General features: G+C 42.8%; 1 protein-coding gene across 9 annotated transcripts in view; it reads left to right on the plus strand.

Annotated features, from left to right (window-relative positions):
* Positions 1-20,427, plus strand: part of Rbp6 (RNA-binding protein 6) — a 626,456-nt gene extending 606,029 nt beyond the window's left edge. For 3 of the 9 annotated variants that reach the window (XM_018037296.2, XM_026819816.1, XM_026819817.1), the window contains 5 exons: positions 13,248-13,352; positions 14,599-14,664; positions 18,260-18,537; positions 19,475-19,539; positions 19,834-20,427. In XM_018037296.2, coding sequence (XP_017892785.1) covers positions 13,248-13,352; positions 14,599-14,664; positions 18,260-18,537; positions 19,475-19,516 — 491 coding nt within the window. In that variant the 3' untranslated portion in view covers positions 19,517-19,539; positions 19,834-20,427. The other 6 variants (XM_018037297.2, XM_026819814.1, XM_018037298.2 and 3 more) reach the window with 6 other exon arrangements.
* Positions 20,428-20,472: the final 45 nt, after the last annotated feature.

Genomic DNA, 20,472 nt, shown 5'->3' on the forward strand with positions numbered 1-20,472 from the left:
GGGTACCCCTTGAAAAAATTTCGGAAAAATCGAAAATTTTTTTTTTGTTGTTTATTATTAACAATGTTCTTCCGACATCTGATTTCTTTTTAAAAAATGCGTTTCTAAAGTGCATAAACTTTTGGGATTGACTGTATAGCGAATACATCCTTAACAAACGTTCGAATTTTAACGGTCATGCTAAGCTCCCACCCACGCGTTATGATTTTAATCCGTTCACGTACGATTCATGAATGTATGCACGTTCGGTCGGTTCAATAACGAGAAAGGACGCTGGGCCGATCGACCAATGATCACAAAACACGCACGTTAGCAATTAAGGCTCGATTTCAATTAATCCGATAAATAAAGCAGTTTAATGCCGCCGTCGCAACTATTGTCGCGCTCGTCGAGTAATTGTAATCAGCCTCCGGCGAGCGTTTCTCGAAAACAGTCGCGGCTGAGACCGGCTGGTCCCTTGATAGTGTCATTGATATCGCATTAACCAACAGGCGAACACCACGTATCATCATCAATGCCCGGGCTCCGTGCACGATGATGCGATGACTAGATGCAACCGATGGCCATCGTTAAATGATAATTAATCCTTGAGCACAGATACAGATACACGGTCCTCGCAGTTTCATATATTAATCCTAACGAGGCTAAATTCAGCTGATTTATTTTCGATCGCGTCGTCCTTTCTCTTTTTCTCTGCCTTGCTTTCTCGATTCCTTCGAACCCACACTTCCACCCTATCCCCGAGTCACATTACGTAACCTAGTGTATATGCGTTCGCGAAAGCTGTGATCCATGATTTCGATTCCGTTGTATATTTTCAAGTCGTCGTTAATGAATGAGAAACGAGAGACAGAATTTGTGAAAGAAGAAGATTAGGAGAAAAGTCGAGCGATCTTCGTAAAGAGGATCACGAGCCACGAATACGTGTTTAATAGCGTTCGCGCGTGGACACACGATAGCAAGTGTTTGCGTGCACGAAGTAAAAAGATAAACGGACAGGAGTTGCCCGTCTTGGTGTCTAGTACCAGTACGTTATTAAAGGAAGGCATCGAGGATTCACGAAGAGAGCAGATCAGGTTTTAACGCTCGCTTGCATGAACCTTATAATTTCTCGCTAGTGCCAGCGACGTGCCAACATGTACGAAAAGCATCGAGGGAGAGACAAAAAAAATAAGGGGAGGGGCGGGGGGTTATTATATGCATACGTACATAAGTAGTAAGACGTCGAGGATCTCGTGAGAAAGAGAGAGACGATTTAAGTCGCTGGCGTTGACTAAGCTGATGCCAAAGAGAAGACACATCTGTCCTGAGCTTATACATATGTTAACGACACGATGCTTAAACAATATTATTGATACTTTTATGCGTGGCTATAGTTCGTTCGCGTTAACGTCACCGTCCTTTCTTCGAATCAAACAATTAAGAAGACTACGAATAAAAAAGAGTAATTAATTATCCCCGCGAATCGTCGTGCGAAGAGATTCTCGATTCCGGCTTGCTTTTCGTATTCTCGATCGAGTTTTGTCTATCCTTTCGAAGGTGCTAACAGGGAGCGAGGGGTTGAAATTTTTTAAACTGAACGAAGTAGAGATAAAAATGACGCTGTTAACGTTACCGAGCTATGGTCCGATTGTTGCTATTCGTAAGAATTGTTGTTATACCGCTGTGATCGCGCGTGGGTTTCTATAATACGTTGCCCGATCCGTAATCCGATCGATCGACCGCCTTTTTGCACTCTCACCGAATTATTTGCGATCGAGTAATCTATCTATACTTTAAACGAAGTGCTAAAAGGCACAGAGGCATCCGTAAGAATACTTGAAGACACGCGTCACGTCGCGCTCGTAATTAGTTAGAAAATTGGGGATAATAAAAGTGAAAATAAAACGTTCAAAACATTATACCGTCCATGATGATGATGATGATGTTGAAATATTTTGATGGAAATCGCTAACGACGTTTCGACTTTACGCTCTCTTCATTATCTTTCTTATCCGCGTCGAATCTGAACGACACGCGATCTTGATCACAGACATTTTTTATCGGTAACGCTTTATCGTCGTTGCTTTTTTAAATGTACATATTATATTTTAAAGCTGTTCGCGCATTAACATAAGTACACTTTATTATTGCGAAAGATGTTGTTTCCGTTTCTCATGTTTTGTGTCGTTGCCACAGTTGCGTGCTGTATTCGAACGGAAATTTTCTCAGGAAGTCACTTCAAGTTTTCTTACCCATGCTTACAGACGACGTTCGACTCATTGGCCGATGAGAATTGTATATTATACATATACGCGTATATACATACATATATATTATATCTTTCTTGATGTAAATTTAATGGGGAAAATGAACGAGAGAAAACGCTTCTTGTTTGAAACTCTACGGCTCTAACGACGAATGCGCCTTGGGAACGACGCTTTGTAAAGGGGATTAACCGAATTTCCGAGGCTAACCGGCAGGGTTCGGGCAATCTATTAAAAAACACCAACGATGAGGCGAGACGGAATAAATTCAGAGTGTGTTTTGTAAACGTTTCAAATGGGTACTCGGTATAAGAAAGAAGAAAACACGAACGAGATAATACAAATGATAAGAAAACGATGAAAAAGTAAACCGTAACACCTAATTGTCCATCAGAGGTATCGCTCTGAAGCAAAATGAGAGAACAAGTTTATTTACACGTACGTGTGTACTTATTAACGACACAATGTAATAATTCGCTGAAGCTCTATTATTATAATGATTAAGGATTATAAATAATGAATGTCTGTAATAAATAAAAACTACCACGCAAACGGATGGCATTGAACGGGGACGGAACATTCACTGCGTCTCGTATTAAAAGAAAAATGTCTCCAAACAAATAATGCAACCAACCCAGCGAAATGTGCTACGTAAAAATGATCGGGGCATGCAATACATATTTTTCTTTTAATTCGAGATAACGTTTTTCAAACACGTGTTACTATGAGCTAGGTATCATCTGACATAGTCGGGTACGTTTGTTGAATTTGCTAGTCTGAAAATCGGAAAACAGTAAATCGGATCATGCAGTAACGAGTATAATTTCCCGTATTATACGAGCTGAAGGCAGCGAACAACTTTGACTTACATTTCCTAGGAGGTACTCGAAACTTGCGATGCTGGATTAAGCGCCTCGTAACGATGTCAGATTCCGTGATTAGTATATTAATAACAACATATTCTTCACATCATTAATTAAAATGATAATTGGTTCAAAGTAGCTGAATTAATAGTAGAACTTGATTATGCATTTTATAGTAGAAGGAGTATTTAAACTCCATTATATAGTGTTCGATAATAATGGTACCTTGTACCAAAGAAATAACGATTTCTTGTTCACATAGAATTACTAACTAAGCGAGAAAGCTGGAGCATGGCAAAACGTGGCCCCGACGAGGCTTAATCCAGCAGCGGAACGGTAACTACAACGAAACTTAGCAGTAATGTAACCATAACGTAATACATGTTAAAGTTGTAATAATCGCGATGTTCAGGGGAAAAGTGTGAATAATGTAAGATCGGTGATGTCTGTTGTTGGGTAGGAGCGGTCGTGTACCGCGCAGTGGGGCCAAGGGTGGGCCGAGTGTCCGTGAGCCCCAGCGGGGGTTGCACCGGTAAGCTTCAACCCCAAAGTGCCAGGTTGTTCCACCAAGTTCTCGTGTTCTCGCTCGTGTTGACGGTAACCGTAATCCGTAGTACGTAGTACGTTTACCCAAATTCCACACGTACACAAGCACACACAGACCGCCACCGACATTCGAACACGTTTTACCTACTGTACGCGTAGGTCCGCGTCGAAACTCGCCGTATGTTATCGCAAGTCGGTCTCGCGTAATTAAGTTTGAAGCCGGTTAAGTAATGATCTCTCTGAATCGGACACTCGATTATTTCGTAAAAGTTTCAACAATCGCGTCTCATTACAATAATTAAAATACTTTCCTTGGAGATGTATGTTAACAATTGTACGAGTAGCGATGCTGCGAGGCTGCCACTCGATCGATACGGTAATTATTGGAGTACAATGGGAGCGGGTTGATCGTCGAAATACGCGGATAATTAGCCAGTTGAAATTATAACGACGTTATTTTTCGTTTGTATGGAAATCACGTCGTGGAATACGGGCGCCGTCAAACGTGGCTTTGTTCCGTAATTAATGCGCGTATACGGAGCTTGAATTTTGTTCCGATAGCCGGGGAAAATCCGTTAAATAAGACACGTCTGAGTACTTCTATTTTATTCAAACAAAAACGAAAGCGACGATTAAAACGTTTTATCTTTTCGACCGTCTTTCAATTATTATTATTGTACGTTCTCTCTGCAAATCTCTATGCAATTTATCCGCGACTCGGACAGTTCCACTATCTCTGCGCGTATCGTGAACTCACCCGAAACTAATGATCTGTTTAATCATCGGCCAACGGAAACGTACGAGCGTGCGCAACCATTCTGTTCTAAATTGTTACTCGTTAGCTTAGAAGTCTAACGAAATCGTTTGCCACGCCGGTGAACCATAAACTCGAGTAAATACTCGGCGCAGTTCTTCCTCGACCACCCGCGTACACAAACCGATCATCAAACCAGAAACAGCACATTAACCCCTTACACGGTCCACGTTACCTGTTCTTAATTCATTGGATACGATTCGTTGTTACCAATTAGTTGTATTAGGTACCTATAGTTCGAGCATTGTTGCCGATAGTGTTTTTATATTGGATTGGTAGGATTTTTGGTACATATAATGTTTATATACACATACATATATATTATTATATATATATATATACATATATTCTTATGGAATGCTTAGGAGGCAGAACATCGTATATTTGTTATAGTTGTGCATCCGTTTGTTCGTTGTTCCACCTGTAACCATTTCGTCAGCGAGGCCGACGATCTATGACATCGCAAAGACGTTTTAAGATTCGTACAAAAATCTTAATAGTTCCATCTTGACTTTTCAACGTCTGAATGATGGATTATTGATTCTAAAGACAAAAGTCTTGTACAATTTAAGACTATTTTAATCGTCTCAAATGTACATAGATAAGACTTTGCAATTAATACGATAATAATTTGCGTAATTGAACACGGATTTTTAGCAATTGGATTTAAATAGTATAAATTAAATATTTGAAAATGTCTGTGGGGAGGTTTTGGGTCTGTGCATTTAGTCGACGGAGAAACACGGACACCCGGCCATTTCGTCAGCTAGAAAATCGTTGGAAAATAACGAGAAACAACTACGGCTGATATAATATGAAGGAAGCCGTTCCAATTTTTTAATGTAATTGAAGTACGCGTACGGTCCGTTGTTTTACGAGGAAGGAAGCCCTAATGCATTCACGTATATTCTCTTCGCGTTCCGGGAACATTGATATCGAATCTATTAGACCCGAGATTGATTCAACGTTTTCTCCATTCGCCAATTTTTAATTTTTTTTTATCTATTCGTGTATTTTACGCAGCACCGTAAAATTAATTGAAAAGACGATATTTTATTCGTTCTATTCTCTGTTTCCTTAAAAACGACGCATCGGATTTCGAATTGTCGCGTAAAATAGGAATTATCGAAGATCTGTTCATTGATCAGCTGAGAACGGCCCTAATCACGCGGTCCGCTGGTTTACGGGTTCTGTTAATATTTCATCGCGGCGCGTTTTAATCGCCGCTGTAATTACTGTAATATTTCAAACAGAAGTCGGACTACTCTACGACCGGTGAATATCAAAGAAGCGATTTAGGGGTGGCGGGCGGCTTCGACGAACGATTTCGCCCGTGCGTCGAAAGTTTGAATTACTTTTCCTTGACTCTTTTCAATCTCCGCCTGCCCGTCCTCGCTCCCCGTCCCACGCCTCGACCGTCCGTAATACGTTTCTCCAAAGCGACTTCTGTTTACCGGAATTGATACAGGATTTCCGAAACTTTTCATTCGGCATCGACCTTTTTTACCCATGGATTCGTGTTCCCTCGAAACAAATCTCCCTTCCCCTCGGCTTCTTCGATACATTCCGGTCGATATGAATTCAATTCGACGTATTTGAATAACGGTACTTTTTAGAACGAGACCGTTCAACGTGGAGGAATACGTAATGGAATTACTTACGCCTGTTTTTAGTTTGTTAATTGATTTCGGTTTTTATCGTCGATGAATGATAAAAATGGACGCAGATGCAATGAACGTTTCGGATTCTTGTCGATTCATTTCATAGAGATTAGAATCGAGGGATAAACGAGCAAAAACACGTCGACACGTTGTTCTATGGGGTACTTGAAAAGAAATGATCATACTTTACAAACAACAGGGATAACGATATATTCAACTGTAATTCTTCCTATACTCTACTTTTCTACGTGTGGTACTTTTCTGCATAGTGTCTAGAATAGCCTAAAAGTAATGGTAACAGAGATACTTTTGATACCAATTGTGTATAAATTATACATATCTATATATACTTATATATATATACATATTTAAATCCCGTATCTCGTACTGGTGTTGGATGACTGCCTAGCTCATAGTACATAGTTTACATTCCAAGATTTCCAGTTTTTATTAATTCGTAATGAGTAAACAAGCCTAAACCGCTGCATTAGTTTTCACTAGAACTTAGCCTAACGTCTTTAGACTTACTCTTCTTTATTTTTCTTATCTCTTCGAGGCCGGAACTTGACGGCAGGAGATCACTAAATATATTGTAGCATGGAGGAGGAAAACGTTCGTTTTCCTTTGCCGAAATCCATTGAAAGTGGAAAAGAATTTGACGACGTAAACTGCAGTCCCGATGATGAATAATTTCGCTGATAACGCTGTTCCCAATTGGTAACGCGAAGGAATGCATGCGTTCAGATTCGACGTTCTGTGTCTCCTAGTTCTAGTGAAAACTGAGAACAGTCGACGGTGAAAGAGCAAAGCATTTCCTTGATCGCGCGACCCATAGCCCGGCGACTGTGCCAACACAGCCGATGAAGACCATCGATTCGTTTCCTTCCGGTTCACTCGAATCGTCGCCTTTTACGAATTTCTCCTCGCCACCCGGCGCGTGCCATTTTCTTTCCGGTTTCCCCGCGGCCCATTGGAAGATCGTTTGTGGCTCACGTTTGTTCGCCCTTTGATCTCGCTCCCGGAAACGAACCATTGTTCTCGGCCCCGCGCGACAAACGCGTTTCGCCATGGAACATCAGTTATCGCGCGTATGCTGCCAGACAGATGTACGCGGCAGAATTTTGTGAAACGCGTGCCCTTTTTTTGGTCGCCGCCGCTGCACACGGCTATGGGTCACTACGTGTGTGCTATTTTGTACCGCGCGTGAAATATTCCCGGCTAAAATTCGTCGCGAGTCGAGCTTTTTTCTTTAAAAAAAAAAAAAGAGGAGGGCAGACGTCTGGGACAGGACTATTGCCGAGGCCCGATGTGGTGACGAAGACTACCACGAAGATGCAGTCACCTAGGGGCGAGTAATCTACCATCTACCTAAACCTACTGTCTCTTAGAAACGTCGTCGTATTATACAGTGGTTTTTTATTATTATACATTATTCATAGTAATCTGATCTAACGTGACCACGACGGGGTGACAATTTATACTCTCCCCTAATTTATCGTACTGTACAGAAACAGTAATTATCATGATTTTGGTGCACATGACGTAAAAAAGCATCCCGTGGTGGCACGAAGATTGTAGACAACTTAGACAGACCGAGCTGAACAGTTCTAAATAGCCTCTGGTTAGAAGCAGTCAGTAGTAAAAGAAATTCGTTGTCAACTTGACGTTTGTAACTTAACGTTTACAGTAATTAACTTAGTTAGACCTTATAAGATTGCCAACTAAACGTGCGACGGCTGAGGAAATTAATTGCGATTCGCGTCTCTCTATGAATAGTCCGGATCGTGTTTGTCCGAGATTCCGACGGGACACGCGCGAGAGTAACGTGAGACAAGGCTAGTTGGCAATCTTAACGGTGTTTAGGCTATATTAATTAGTCAGAGTTTCGAGTTAAAAATAGAACGACAGATCGACCGATCGTAAGACAGTATCTTTACACGTTGGAAGAGAATTTTTATGTGTCGTCTCAGTTTGATTAAATGGTTATAGACACAGTAGTATAACGAATACTGGCGAGCTTGGAGGCCTCGGCGGTCGCCGGCGGTCCAGGAAATAGCGTACGGGCCGTCTGCCGACCACTGCGACCTCAAAACCGTCGATCCATAGTTTATAGAAACAATATTTTGATAGAAAAGTAGATTAGAGCGTAGATAGTATGAGAGTGGTACCTTTATTTTGTGTGTCGTGTGTATATCCGCAGACTCTTAACTGTCCGTATCTTTTCAATACGTATTATATTACTACATTAATTATTATTATCACCCTTTTTCTAATGTACTGACCAACCCGCTACATCTGCGAATAGTATTTTTTTGGAGTTACTACTTAGTACTTGAGTACCCGTTACCTCGAACCGTTGTTATCACTGTTTTAATACCGTTGGAGTTTACTAGTGTGTTAGAACGCTATATTTAGTTGATTATCTTAGCGGCGTGAGGTACAGTTTTTACGCGTACGTAGTACTTACTTAGAACATTTTCGAGGGCTGAAGGTATAACTGGATATCTATTTATATATAATATATATTACACGTTTCACCGCTATTTTATGCCCATAACCCATACCATTCGAAGGCTCACGATTATCATTATATAATCGTTTTTATCTATATATTTATTAGTTGAATACGTGTGCGTAGTTTAGGATGTGCTGAGTTTGGACAATATTAAAATTTGATCGTCCACCCCTTTTTTAACGCTTCGAGTTCTCGTGGTTGCACGAGGGACACGAACGGAGTTCATAACAGGCCCGGCGCTGTTCACCGACTCACTATTAACTGATCATCGACGTCGCTGTTGATTGAGCGCGTGATTCGTCCAGTGTGTGTTGCTTCGTCGAGGCTCTAACGCTTGGAGCATATTTCAGGGTAACAAGGCCGCTTTTTCGCAGCACGAATGATCGAGCCGCAGGTCGCTGAACGCTTGAATCACGCATTAATAAAATGATACACGGACTCCCGTTACGCACGGTAATCGCGCGCTAAACGCGTTTACCGAAACGATAATAAATTTCGGCGAACCGCTGCTGGTGAAAAATTCTACTGCACGCCGCGCGTAAAAGTTTCATTAATCGATCGGCATTCTCTTCCCCTCTTGTCGCCTCGTAAACCTCGTCATATTTATTTCTCCCCCGTCTGCATTACCAATAACGCTCCGCTTCAACCGTCCGCCGATATTTCAAGAAGACGTATTTTATCAGCGGCTCCGTGATACATATCTCCCGCCATCCAATCCTGTCTGAAGAAAACGAATCGGTGCTCGTGCTAACGCCACACGCGAGGGACACGTGTGTGCATAGGAATATCATATAGAAATGTTCTGTTAAAGGAGACGACACGTGCACGTTATTGGCCACTCTAAAAATTGCCGTATCGATCCATGAAATAGTTCCGCTCTTCCGCGATGTGTAACCAACCGAACAGCTCATTCGACATTCACTTCTCAATTTCGAACGATATTTCCTACTATATGAGAATCCAATAGGCACTCGTTCGTAACGAGGAACTCGATCGAATTCCAATTCTTATTCTTCTAATCCGAAATATTTATTGCTTTGATCCGCCGATAGTAGTTATAATTTTCTTTCGTTTCTCAGTTCTCGTGTTTCAAGCGTTAAACGGATTGAAAAATTGATTGGCCCGCGATCAGGCGACGCGAGGCTGACCATTTCGGGATCGGTTCTCCTGTCAAGAGATGTCACAGTTGCCCTGCTGTCCGATATGTTTCGCGTACCAGGAACAGATTTCGCGGGTAGCTTCCACACCCTCGATCATATCTACGTCAGCTGGAGATACACTCCAAATAGATGAACTCTTGGCCTAGATCTTTATACGTCCCGTGTCGCGTCGTTTCAATGAAAGCGATCGAATCCCGGGAGCGTTAAGAATTTCGCCTCTGCACGAGAGTGCACACGTGTGCTTTCAACCATCTTACTGCTTTTCCCGTTCGCGCGTGTACGAACAATTTTGGATGCGAAGTATCCCGCGGCATTATCGATACGCCTCCACCCTTGACGCCCGCGAGAATCCAGGAGCTCCAAACTACTCGTGGCCCCTTTTCCTTCAATTTTTTTCCCTTTTTTTTTAAAAACCGTGTGTGATAAACGTCTGCGGGCGAGGCTTCTCGGGTTCATTCGTCATTCGGTCGCTGACAGCGCTCCGATTTCCATCCCTTACTTCTACTCTTGCGCTCTGCACTTTGAAAAGCGCCCATTGTTGGGTCAGGGTTCGATACATTCTCGTCGTAAATACTCCTGATTGTGAATTTGTATTCTCGGTTTTGATAGTGAAACTACGATCGTATTTTCGATACCGATCTTCCTTGTAAATAATTGCTCGCTCGAATGCGGGAGAACAAGCGGTATAAAATGTGTCCTCCTTCAGAGGAGGAAACGGAACTACCAAATTTTAATGCAACAATAATCTTAATCTTACGATCGCAGCTGCATTACGTATTCTGCACTCACTCATATCCCTGCGTCGAACTATTGGCTATCAGCTAATCGAATCGCGGAAACAAATTTTCGTGAACCGTATTCGCTGAGCGTTCCTCCCTCCTCAAGGAGGAGCCGGGAATTCGTATTATTTCCCATATCCGGCGTCTTCTCGAGAGAGCCGGCCACGTAATCCAGTGACGAGCATATCCCGCGCAACCGGCCACGCTATTTCCATTTATGGTCGGCGATACGTGGAAGAAAAAGATATGAAGTCACGTAAATCGTCACGGAACAGAGACACGCGGCGAATATGGCGGAACGGTCCGAAACTTCCGGTCGAGGGCGGAGGGTCGACCGTGCCGTCCGATAGAGACAAGCCACACCATTAAGCGGCGTGATACCCCATACAAATCACGTCGATCCGCGATTTATGGTCCGTTCACCCTCTCACGCCGTCGCGTTATCAGCCCTACCGGTTACCGTTCCCGAAACGAGAATCCCGCATTCCGGGAGTACTTTGTTTTCACACTGTCCGAGCCTGCCTCTTTTTTCCCCATTTGCTGTTCGTTTTAATACGTTTCGTGGTCTCTTCTTGACGCCGACGCTGTTCATACTCTCATTATTTAGAGACTCCGTCCTCACGTCATTTGCAAAATTTCGTGCTGATAAATATCTACAACTTTTGATATCTGAATTCCTTCAGGTTCTCCGTATATTTAATCATCGTCGGAAATCTGTTTACACTAGTTTACAGCGTCTCCTTCGAATCCCGCGAGGCTCGCAATGTTTCATTTAGCTCTGGTAATCTCGCTAACCATTTATCCGTACTCAGAGCCACTAACCCAATTAACCCGGAACTGGCTTCGGCGACGTATCGTAATGTTTTGTGTTGTGCAGGAACTTTTAGCTATCATCATCGATCTTTCCTTGATTCTGTACTTTCGACGCTTGTCTACGAGTAATTCGTTGTATATGTTTCGCGAAAGTAGATCGAGTTGTAGTTTTAATTACTACAGACGTGAGTACAATCGTGCAAATATCGTATTTCTAAACGCGCTAATTGGTATTTCCTCTCTCGAAAAAGTACGTTATAGAAGTTGTTTATTCCCGTTTGGTTTAAATTTGAAGCCTCTTTGCAGTCTCGTATAGTATTACCAATGAGAAATGTATTAAATTTCTTCTGTGCTGAACAGAATGGAAAATAATATTAATTAATACATTGAATTTAATTAAAAACAGGATGGAAAAAATTGAACATAAGATTATTGACATTTCATATCATATTCTTTTGTGCTACTCTTAAAGCTGCAATCCGGTCTACCGTGAGATACCCGTGTATCATTCTGATTTATTTTCCATTCTGGTTATTCGATATTAATGACGATTCACCCTTTGAGTTCCTCGCCATCCACACGAACTTCGTATCAATCGACCCTCGCGAGTCCGTCGACACGAGCATAAATTCATGACCAAGTCTCGTTTGGGTGTATTCCCATTTTCGCCGGCCGTCTTTTTTCCAGGTCCCGTCCATTCTTTCCGCTCTCCGCACCGCTTTTGTCGCGCGTTACGCTCCGCGGCTGGTCCGCCTTTGCACGCCGACTTTTAAACTATTTACCCGTGGCTCTTTGTGCAATATCTTTTTCTCTTTTCTTCTTTTGCCTTTCATTCTTTGATTCCGAACGGTAAATGCAGGGGCCGGCGTAATGCGCGCGCGTAGTCCTCGCGTTTTTTTCCCGAGGAAAAGCGAGCCTGTGGAAAAAATGGCGGAGAGCGTGACGTCAGAACATCTGCATTCATCGGCGAGCACAAAACGTCGGTGTTTGTTTGACCGGTTTTAAAGGATCTCCGATTTTTTCTCCTGCCGGCCATTCTTGCGATTAAAATTCCGTTTCCCCGTTCTCATTCCTACCCCTCAATTTTCACCGGGATTATTTTTCGTTTTATTTTACGTTCGAAATAGAAGTCGTGCCGAGCACATGAGAAACGACCCGAAAATTTTCTCCGCGATTGTCGTGTATTTTGGTAGATCGGTGGAATTTTAGAAAAAGCATCGGTCGGTCATTTGTCATGGTCACCGATTTTGTTCAATGTTCATTTACGATCTTTCCACCTTTCGACTTATTTTAGTTCTTTTAATTTATTACGTAAAGTAAGTATTGTACCATTGAAATAATTAAAACAAGTTTTTCCGGCATCGTTGGTTCAAAGTATGAGACTATCAATTTAGAGTTCAATAGTGAAGGTAAAAGTACACTATACTAGTTTTTGGATAATTATTAGTGATTGTTTGTGATGGTAAATTATTGCTAGAGTATTACGTAAGAGTAACTAGAGATCCCTTTTCGATTAATGTTTAATTCTTGTTCCTAACATCGTTCAAGTTTGTATAGAACCATACTTTCCAATATATCATTCATATTTGTTCGTTGAATACGTACATAGTTTTTTTTTCTCGTTCCTGCAATGAAATGTAATTTTCCAAATATCAGTTTCATACTTGACTCCAATAATATATCAATATTCAGTTGCAAAAGCGTGTATAAATAACTTCAATCGATTTCATGATCAAGCAAACGATTATTATCTTTATTGAAAATCTCCATTTCTGTTTTATACACGCGTCGTTCCGATTTTTTTTTGTTTCCTCATTCTCAGCTCTCTTCTTGTTCTTTATTAATGTCAGGAGTGCCGGCAATGTACTACCACGGAACGGGAAGCGAGAACGCAAGCCACGCGTATACGGAGACGCCGATGCAACACGTCCAACGGACTGCGCTCCGGAAGAAATGTATGAAGTCGACATAGTCACATTTTGGACCGTGGAAAGAAAGACAGACAGGCATCACGTCTTCTCTCCCTCTTTCTTCTGTTTGCCTAAATATTTTCGCGATTCTTTCTACGCTCCATTTCCTCTCTCTCTCTCTCTCTCTTTTTCTCTGTTTAAGCGTTATCTGGCTCTTTTCATTCGGTTCCTCCATTCACTTTCCCCGCGATACATCGATCACCATCGTTACAGTTTATCGGCGCCTTGGAACGCAACAACGCTTCGGTTCTCACCCCTTCTCGCGTTTCGAAAGCTGGCTGGCAACGTTTCTGTTCCACGTCATTGATCGCGATTCATACATCCCTGCCGGTTCCGCAAGCGAGGAAATAATCGTGTCGCGTCGACGAGCTGAGCGCCTATCGTAACCCGTCAATCGATAGCGGCGTGCCACGCCATGTAGTAGGTTCTATTACCTTGCGACAAAATATTTTACGAGCCTTCGACGCGTTCGTCACGCGTCGGACGCGACGCATTCGGTCGTCCGTACAGACGGTACGAGCCGTTCCTCGACAGACCTCCAGGTAAATGTCGCGTAACGCAACGAGAGCAGCGAAGGGCAAAAGAAAGTTTCCCCGCTGGATGCCAGTCGACGCAAAGATTGCGCCCGTTCACGCTTTATGTCTCGTGAAGCATTTCGTTTAGTGCCGCACGTCCAGAACGGAAAGTAGCGACGAGTTTGAGGAGTACACAGCGAACGTCGACTCGGTGTCAGCGTGTAATGTAGTTGGGCCCAGTAGTCTAGCCCGAGCGCGGCTAAACGATAAAAAGAAAGGAGAGAATGACACAGAGTCCGGGAAAGAGTCAGGACGCAGAAGGAAAAAATGTGCTCGCACGATCGTCACACGGCGTACAAAGAGGATCGATGATAAAGCAACACACACGGGAAAATCACGTCTCTGTTCTTCCTTCTCGGCTGTTACTTTGACATTTACACGATGTCTCTCTATTTCTTCTTTTTTTTTTTTCAGTTTTTTTAAAACTCTCTCTCGTTCCTTTAATCAGCTACAGACAGTATACTATTCTCTCTCTTTGCCTATCTCTCTTTTTACTCTCAAATATCTCTCTCTCTCTCTCTCTCTCTCTCTCTCTCTATCTGCCTATGCCGAGTGGCAGTAAACGAGAAAAAACGAAGTAGCGAAAGCGCGCTACACACACTCGCGTATTTGACGCTGAAGTGCGGAGCAGTTGTGATCAGAGTTTTATGTTTCAGTGGATCTTACCAACGGACAGCTCACCCCCAACAACAACACGCCCTTGCTCACGCAAGCACTTTCTGGTACGTCTAAAAGTTTTCCTTTTCTTTTCGGCTTCGATCCTACCTACCTACCTACCTACTGCTTTCTTAATTTGTCTCGCATTCGTGAAAAAAGAAAGAGGATCGCAGGATTATGTACACGTGTCATGTATATACAGATCCGCATACGTATATGTGCCTACGCCATCAGAATGCACGGCCGATAGGTTCTCGCTGGGTACGAAGCACGGTTTCCGATCCTTGATAGCTTTTCATTATCGAGTCACGCGATAAGGCGGTATATAACGACGAGAGAGAGAATAACGACGGCTAGCTAGCTGCTGTTGCTTCTTGCTACCGGGAGTCGGGCCCTTTCATGATCGTTAGATCGAGACGTTAGTAAGTACAGCGTATAGCAGCCAGGCATGGCTGGGATCCGGTATTACGACGCTCACAACGGGACTTGGAACTCGCGTAATTCAATCCTCTTTCGTGATTCGATTCTCGAGCTTTAACAGAAACAAGCTTTGCGTTACGCCATAATGGCAAATTGCGAGCCTGGTTCGGCAGCTCCTTCGTCGTACTTTGGGCGGAGAACAGTCTCGGAACACCGGTGGCTCCCGCGAACTTTCCAAAGGTTAACAGTGGATATGATTACCTACCCTCCGGCCGACTGACTTCTCCTTCGCGGAAACGCAACGCTCCGATTCTTCTATTATTCTATTGCCGTCTTGCAGCGAGGGTATCGTAAATGCATGGAGTATTGTACGATCTTCGGTTTCTTGCTTATCGGTCAATGGACTTCGTTTTTGTGCATGACCTTCGAATTTCTTGATCGTTTCTATTCCTATGGTGGTGATCAATGTGAAACGGTATTTGAAAAGGGTTAAAAATGCCGATAGAGATTCCGTGGTTCCTCAATTTATACGGATGTTTCATAGATTCGTTTAACGTTATATTATTGTGCTTTATATGGCTTATAAGTAAAATTAGAAAACGTCTTCCACCGGACAATGGGCCATTGTAAGTCGCAATTAGACTAAGTCACGTGCACGACCATTTGCCAGTAGGGTTCTCCTCCTAAACGAGCAAAGGAAAAATCCAGTCGCAATTCCGTTTAGAATTCTTTCTCTAAGAATCTGCGCTAATTTCTCGAAAATGGCCACGGTTCAGAGCGCTTTTCACGACACACGCCGTGAAAGGAGTTTCTTCTTAGCAGGCGAGGGATGCGGAGGGTGGCGAAACGATCCGACAAGACGGGGAAGAAAAGGCGGCACGGAATTCTGAAAAGTGTCACACATGTAGGGCGACTGGATGCCGGCAGCGAAATACACTGACTCCAACCCTTTTATTTTTTTACTCATTCTCCCACCTCTACTCTCCCTCTCTCTCTCTCTCTTTTCTTCCATCCACTCCCTCTGCCCCTCTGTGCCGTCCGCAATCTTCCCTCAAATAAATCAAACTTCTGAATCTCGCTCGACCTACCCCCACCGCACCCCCACGCTCCACATCGGCGAACCCGGGCCACAGGCAGAAAACTTTGTAACCGACCGGCATTGTCGAGAGTTTAAAAACTGAATGGGTTTTTAGATTGTACATCGAGCGCTTTCGGTTTGTCACAGTCCGCCCTCCGCCCTTTCCTTCGCTCGACAAGTTTCGGATTCTTCACGTTCCTTCATCACGGAATCTTTTCCGTTTTCTTCCATTTCTTCTCAATTGTCGACCATTCTACGAACGCTTTTTCTAATTATAGTTCGATATTTTCCCATGGGAACTTTCTCGTTCAATAATCTACATCTGCTGGTCGAGGATTGAACATGATTTAGTAGTAACTCGCGTTCTCTTCGCGTCCTGTTTATTCCCTCTTCTCGTAAAACGCAAGCGCAACCGCCTTTTTTTTACCTTTTTCCGTGTATCACTGTTCATTTCGTGGCATGTTCATTTTTGTCGTAACCGAACTAACATCAGCCATGAGAGGATGTAGCACGTGGCGAGAGTCAGAAGCGAGAAATCGTTCCCTCTCGAGGAGGAAATGCACCGCGCCCGTTATGAGCAGCAGCAGCAGCCGCGAGTCACTTTAGAAGAGCTAAAAAGCACGTGCTCGAGGATCCTTCTTTGTGTGTTGGTCGCTCGTTTACTGTCTCGTGCGATTGCGTAGCTTGTCCTGGCGACGTGTTCAGCATACCGTGCCCGCGCTACGACGACGCAACGAATTTCTTGTCCTATTACGCGCAAGCCTGTCTTGTAATCCGCTTATTGAGTGTCTCCTTTTATTTGCTTCTTCCACGTTCTACGTGTTGTACCACGATTACTTGTCACCGATGACGGCGACGCTGTTATACCACTCTCTCTCTCTCTCACTCTCTCTTTTTTAAATGTATATCTATCTGTGTTCTCTATGTTCACATACTGTATTGATGCGTATTTGCATCAATATTCGTTTCTGTATTTTCTGTCACAACAGTGTTAATGTAGACAATTTTACACCTTTTTCATTTCTATTTGTAAACGACACCGATATATTAGATTATTTTCCGCGAAAATAATTTATTGCTTGCTAACTGACGTGTTTCTTGTGCTGCGGGATATACACATGTACATGTACTAAAGGATATGCTAGTTGTCGTGATGTTGGCTGCGTGAGTTTGTTTCTGACATTGTAAAAACGATACGTTAAATAAACCGGGATTAGTTCCGATAAGATTCGCGTTAGTGCAGACTTAGGCAATTATATAGTAATATTGTGACGATTACTATAACAGTTTAAGAGCGTAGAGCCAATGAAACAGATGACTTACGTTAGTTATTAAGGCAATCGACTTGTTTCTTTCTAGCATGCTGTTAAAAATTCTTCGAACATGTATAATGTGCGATATTTCACTTACTCTATCGATCCAAAAGCAATCGGAATTCGAATAAGTAAGAACAATTATTTCCGTTGGCTGAAACAATTACGTAGGAGTATTTTGCAAAATTCTATTCTTCCCTGGCTTATTACTATTCTATATGTTCTTCTCTTACTATTTTTTGTGTCCGAAAAATGTCTATTTGTACTCTATATGTATTGTATACTTATATATTGCACTTTATATTCTACCAATAACAGAGTATTTTAAGAACGTACACATCCTGTCCACACGCAATCAACCAATACTCTTACTCTCGCAATTGTTTCACCCAGAAACTTGAACAAGGTGTGTACACTCGATCATGGAGCTTGTCTAAACCGCGCGTTTATCCGATTGTTTTTCCTCCGACGAAATCAGGGTCGCGTGAACGAGTCGCCCGGCCCTGGAGTCCAATCCCGGCTCGTTTCACGATTAATTTACACAGTGCCTCGTTCTACCGCTTTTGTACGTCCACCCGAAAAAAAGAAATAGAGAACAGAATACAAACAATCCAGTACACAACCCATTTCCTGGTGTTCGCCGGAGTCGAACCGGAAGCGTCCGAAGGAAATCAGGACATTACACGAAACGACACTTACTCTCGAACAACCCTTAAGCTTTCCGCGTAGCGTGTTCTTTTGTACGCGCGTGAGACGAGGACGCGACGGCAACACGGTTGGCCAGTTCACGGCCGTGACCACCGCATCACGGAAGAATGTTTAAAAAAAAACCGACGCCGTTCGTTGCAGTGATGAACAACTACCAGGCGGCCGCAGCGCAGGCCGGATTTCCGCCGGCGTCGCCTCACGGGGCCGGCGGCCACGGTGGGCCACAGGGCCGGTCATTTCCTGCGGCCAACTCCCCGGGCCCAATCGACATGTATAGTTCAAGCGCCGCAGCCGCAGCAGCAGCCGCAGCCGCGGATTCTGCAGTCGCCAGCTACGTCCAGGCCGCAGCTAGTCCGCAGCCCCCTACGACCGCGTTTCCTGCGATCGCCGTGTCGCGTGCCCCGCTCAACTACAGTCCCGTAAGTCCATTCTACGATCCCCTTCAAGCCCAAATAGGACCTCGTAGGATCTCTAATGAGATATTAGATTAGAAACCGGATGTTGAACTGTGGAAACGCATTTGAGCATTTTATTTATAACTTTCAACAGTCACGTGTTTGACATTCCTTCGTAATGTTTTTAATAAAATCTCTTATTTTCGTCTCATAAAATCGTAATTGCTCGAACGTGATTTCTCCCTCAGAATCCTTGGCAATAAATAGTATAAGCAAATTATGGAATGTAGAATAAAAATAGAAAAATTGGATTTAATTTGACAAGGGTATGAGATTCTATTTCAGGTTTCAAATTTATATTAAAAGTACCATTTTGTTATCGCTTGACATTAAGTCCTGATTCAATCATTGATACTCGTTTAATAGTTTCTTTTACATCCACGTTATAAAAGAGAGTGAACAGATTTTAATTAAACTTCTCGCCGAGAGAGTCGGATTGAACAAACTACTTTTCCAATAGCTAACCCTACTAACAGCATCGAATTATTAAACTTGTCTGTGATACTTTTTCCACCCATTCTCAATACTTCGGAAAAGATGCTCGACCGAGATAAGAAAAAAAGGAATTAAGAAAAGTTGAGAGATTCGAGGGTATGGTGCAAGTTTTTTCTTTTCATTGGAGTTTGTAACTTACGTTGCTGCAGCTTCGATTGCAAACCAGCTCTAAACGCTGAGCTTCCCAGCTCGCTCACGTTATACAATTGTTTCTTTTTGTTCTTCAATTTTAATATCTTCTTTCACTTTTAACTCGAATGAATTAATTTTTTTTTTCGTTCGATCGATGCAATCTTCCTGGATCAAGTATCGCAACTGCACGTAGTTCTTATGAGAACTTATTAAAATTATGTTTTCTCGACTGTCGCAAGCGAGCTTCGATGAAATCTTTGTCTTCCTATTCTAGGGTCCACTAATACCAGCGGCGTTCACTAATGGCTACCATTGAGCCTTGTTAAGACCTAATAACAGGTACGTAGTCACGCTCTCTGACATTAGCTTTAAAATCATCCTCTATAATAACTATCTCACGCTCCATGATGTTTGGCATTAGCCAGATCTTTTAATTGAAAAGCAAAAGATCTATATCCTATATTAAAACATTTCTAGTATCAAATTTTTGAAAAACATAATTACTCCTACACAGTACGTATTTATAGACAGTTATCATATTCTCATCAGTCAGTAGTGTTATCTTTTTACTTCGCGAATCATTTTGTTGTCGGGATTTATCGTTAACGAATCACGGTTTTCTCTTTTTATCAGGATGGACGAAAGGGCAGAACGCAGCACGGTCGACTGACGGTACAATGAGCGATGTGAATGCCTTGGCAAGACCAACCAGGATCTCTGGACGCTGGAATGGGGACGCTTATTTAACATCACACGAGCAATATACGGGGGAGAATCGCGATTTAGAAGGATAACGGTTTCCAACTAGCGAGGAGGCTTCGAGCTCTAGCGAAAGCGCGGTCGGTCGAACAAAAACCAGAAGAGTAAAATAAATAACTGACCGCGATTTTCTAGCGGGGAACAAAATAGCAAAAGAACACCAAATGCATTTGGAAAATAAAGATAGAAGCAAACTTTTAAGTTAGAAGGGACGAACGAAGAGGAGGTGGGTGGGAGCGGGGGTGGCTAAAGGGGAACAGTAATGCGAGAGGAAGAATTGTAGAAAAAATTGTAAATCGCGATACACGTCCAAATAGTTTGCGAGAGGCGCGAGAATAGAAGATGCATAAGCTGAAAGTAAGAAAAACGCGAAAAGGGCAGAAGCTGCGTGAAAAGTTAGGCGTGACCGAAACTGCGTATTTAATGCCCGTTCTCCGACATTAATAAAGAATAATATAATAATAATAATGAATTAAATTAATAATTATTAATTGCTAAATAATTAAGCGACTA

The sequence above is a fragment of the Ceratina calcarata genome, unplaced genomic scaffold, assembly GCF_001652005.2.
Source record: "Ceratina calcarata isolate Rehan_Ccalc_2016 unplaced genomic scaffold, ASM165200v1 scaffold162.2, whole genome shotgun sequence".
Lineage (NCBI taxonomy): Eukaryota > Metazoa > Arthropoda > Insecta > Hymenoptera > Apidae > Ceratina > Ceratina calcarata.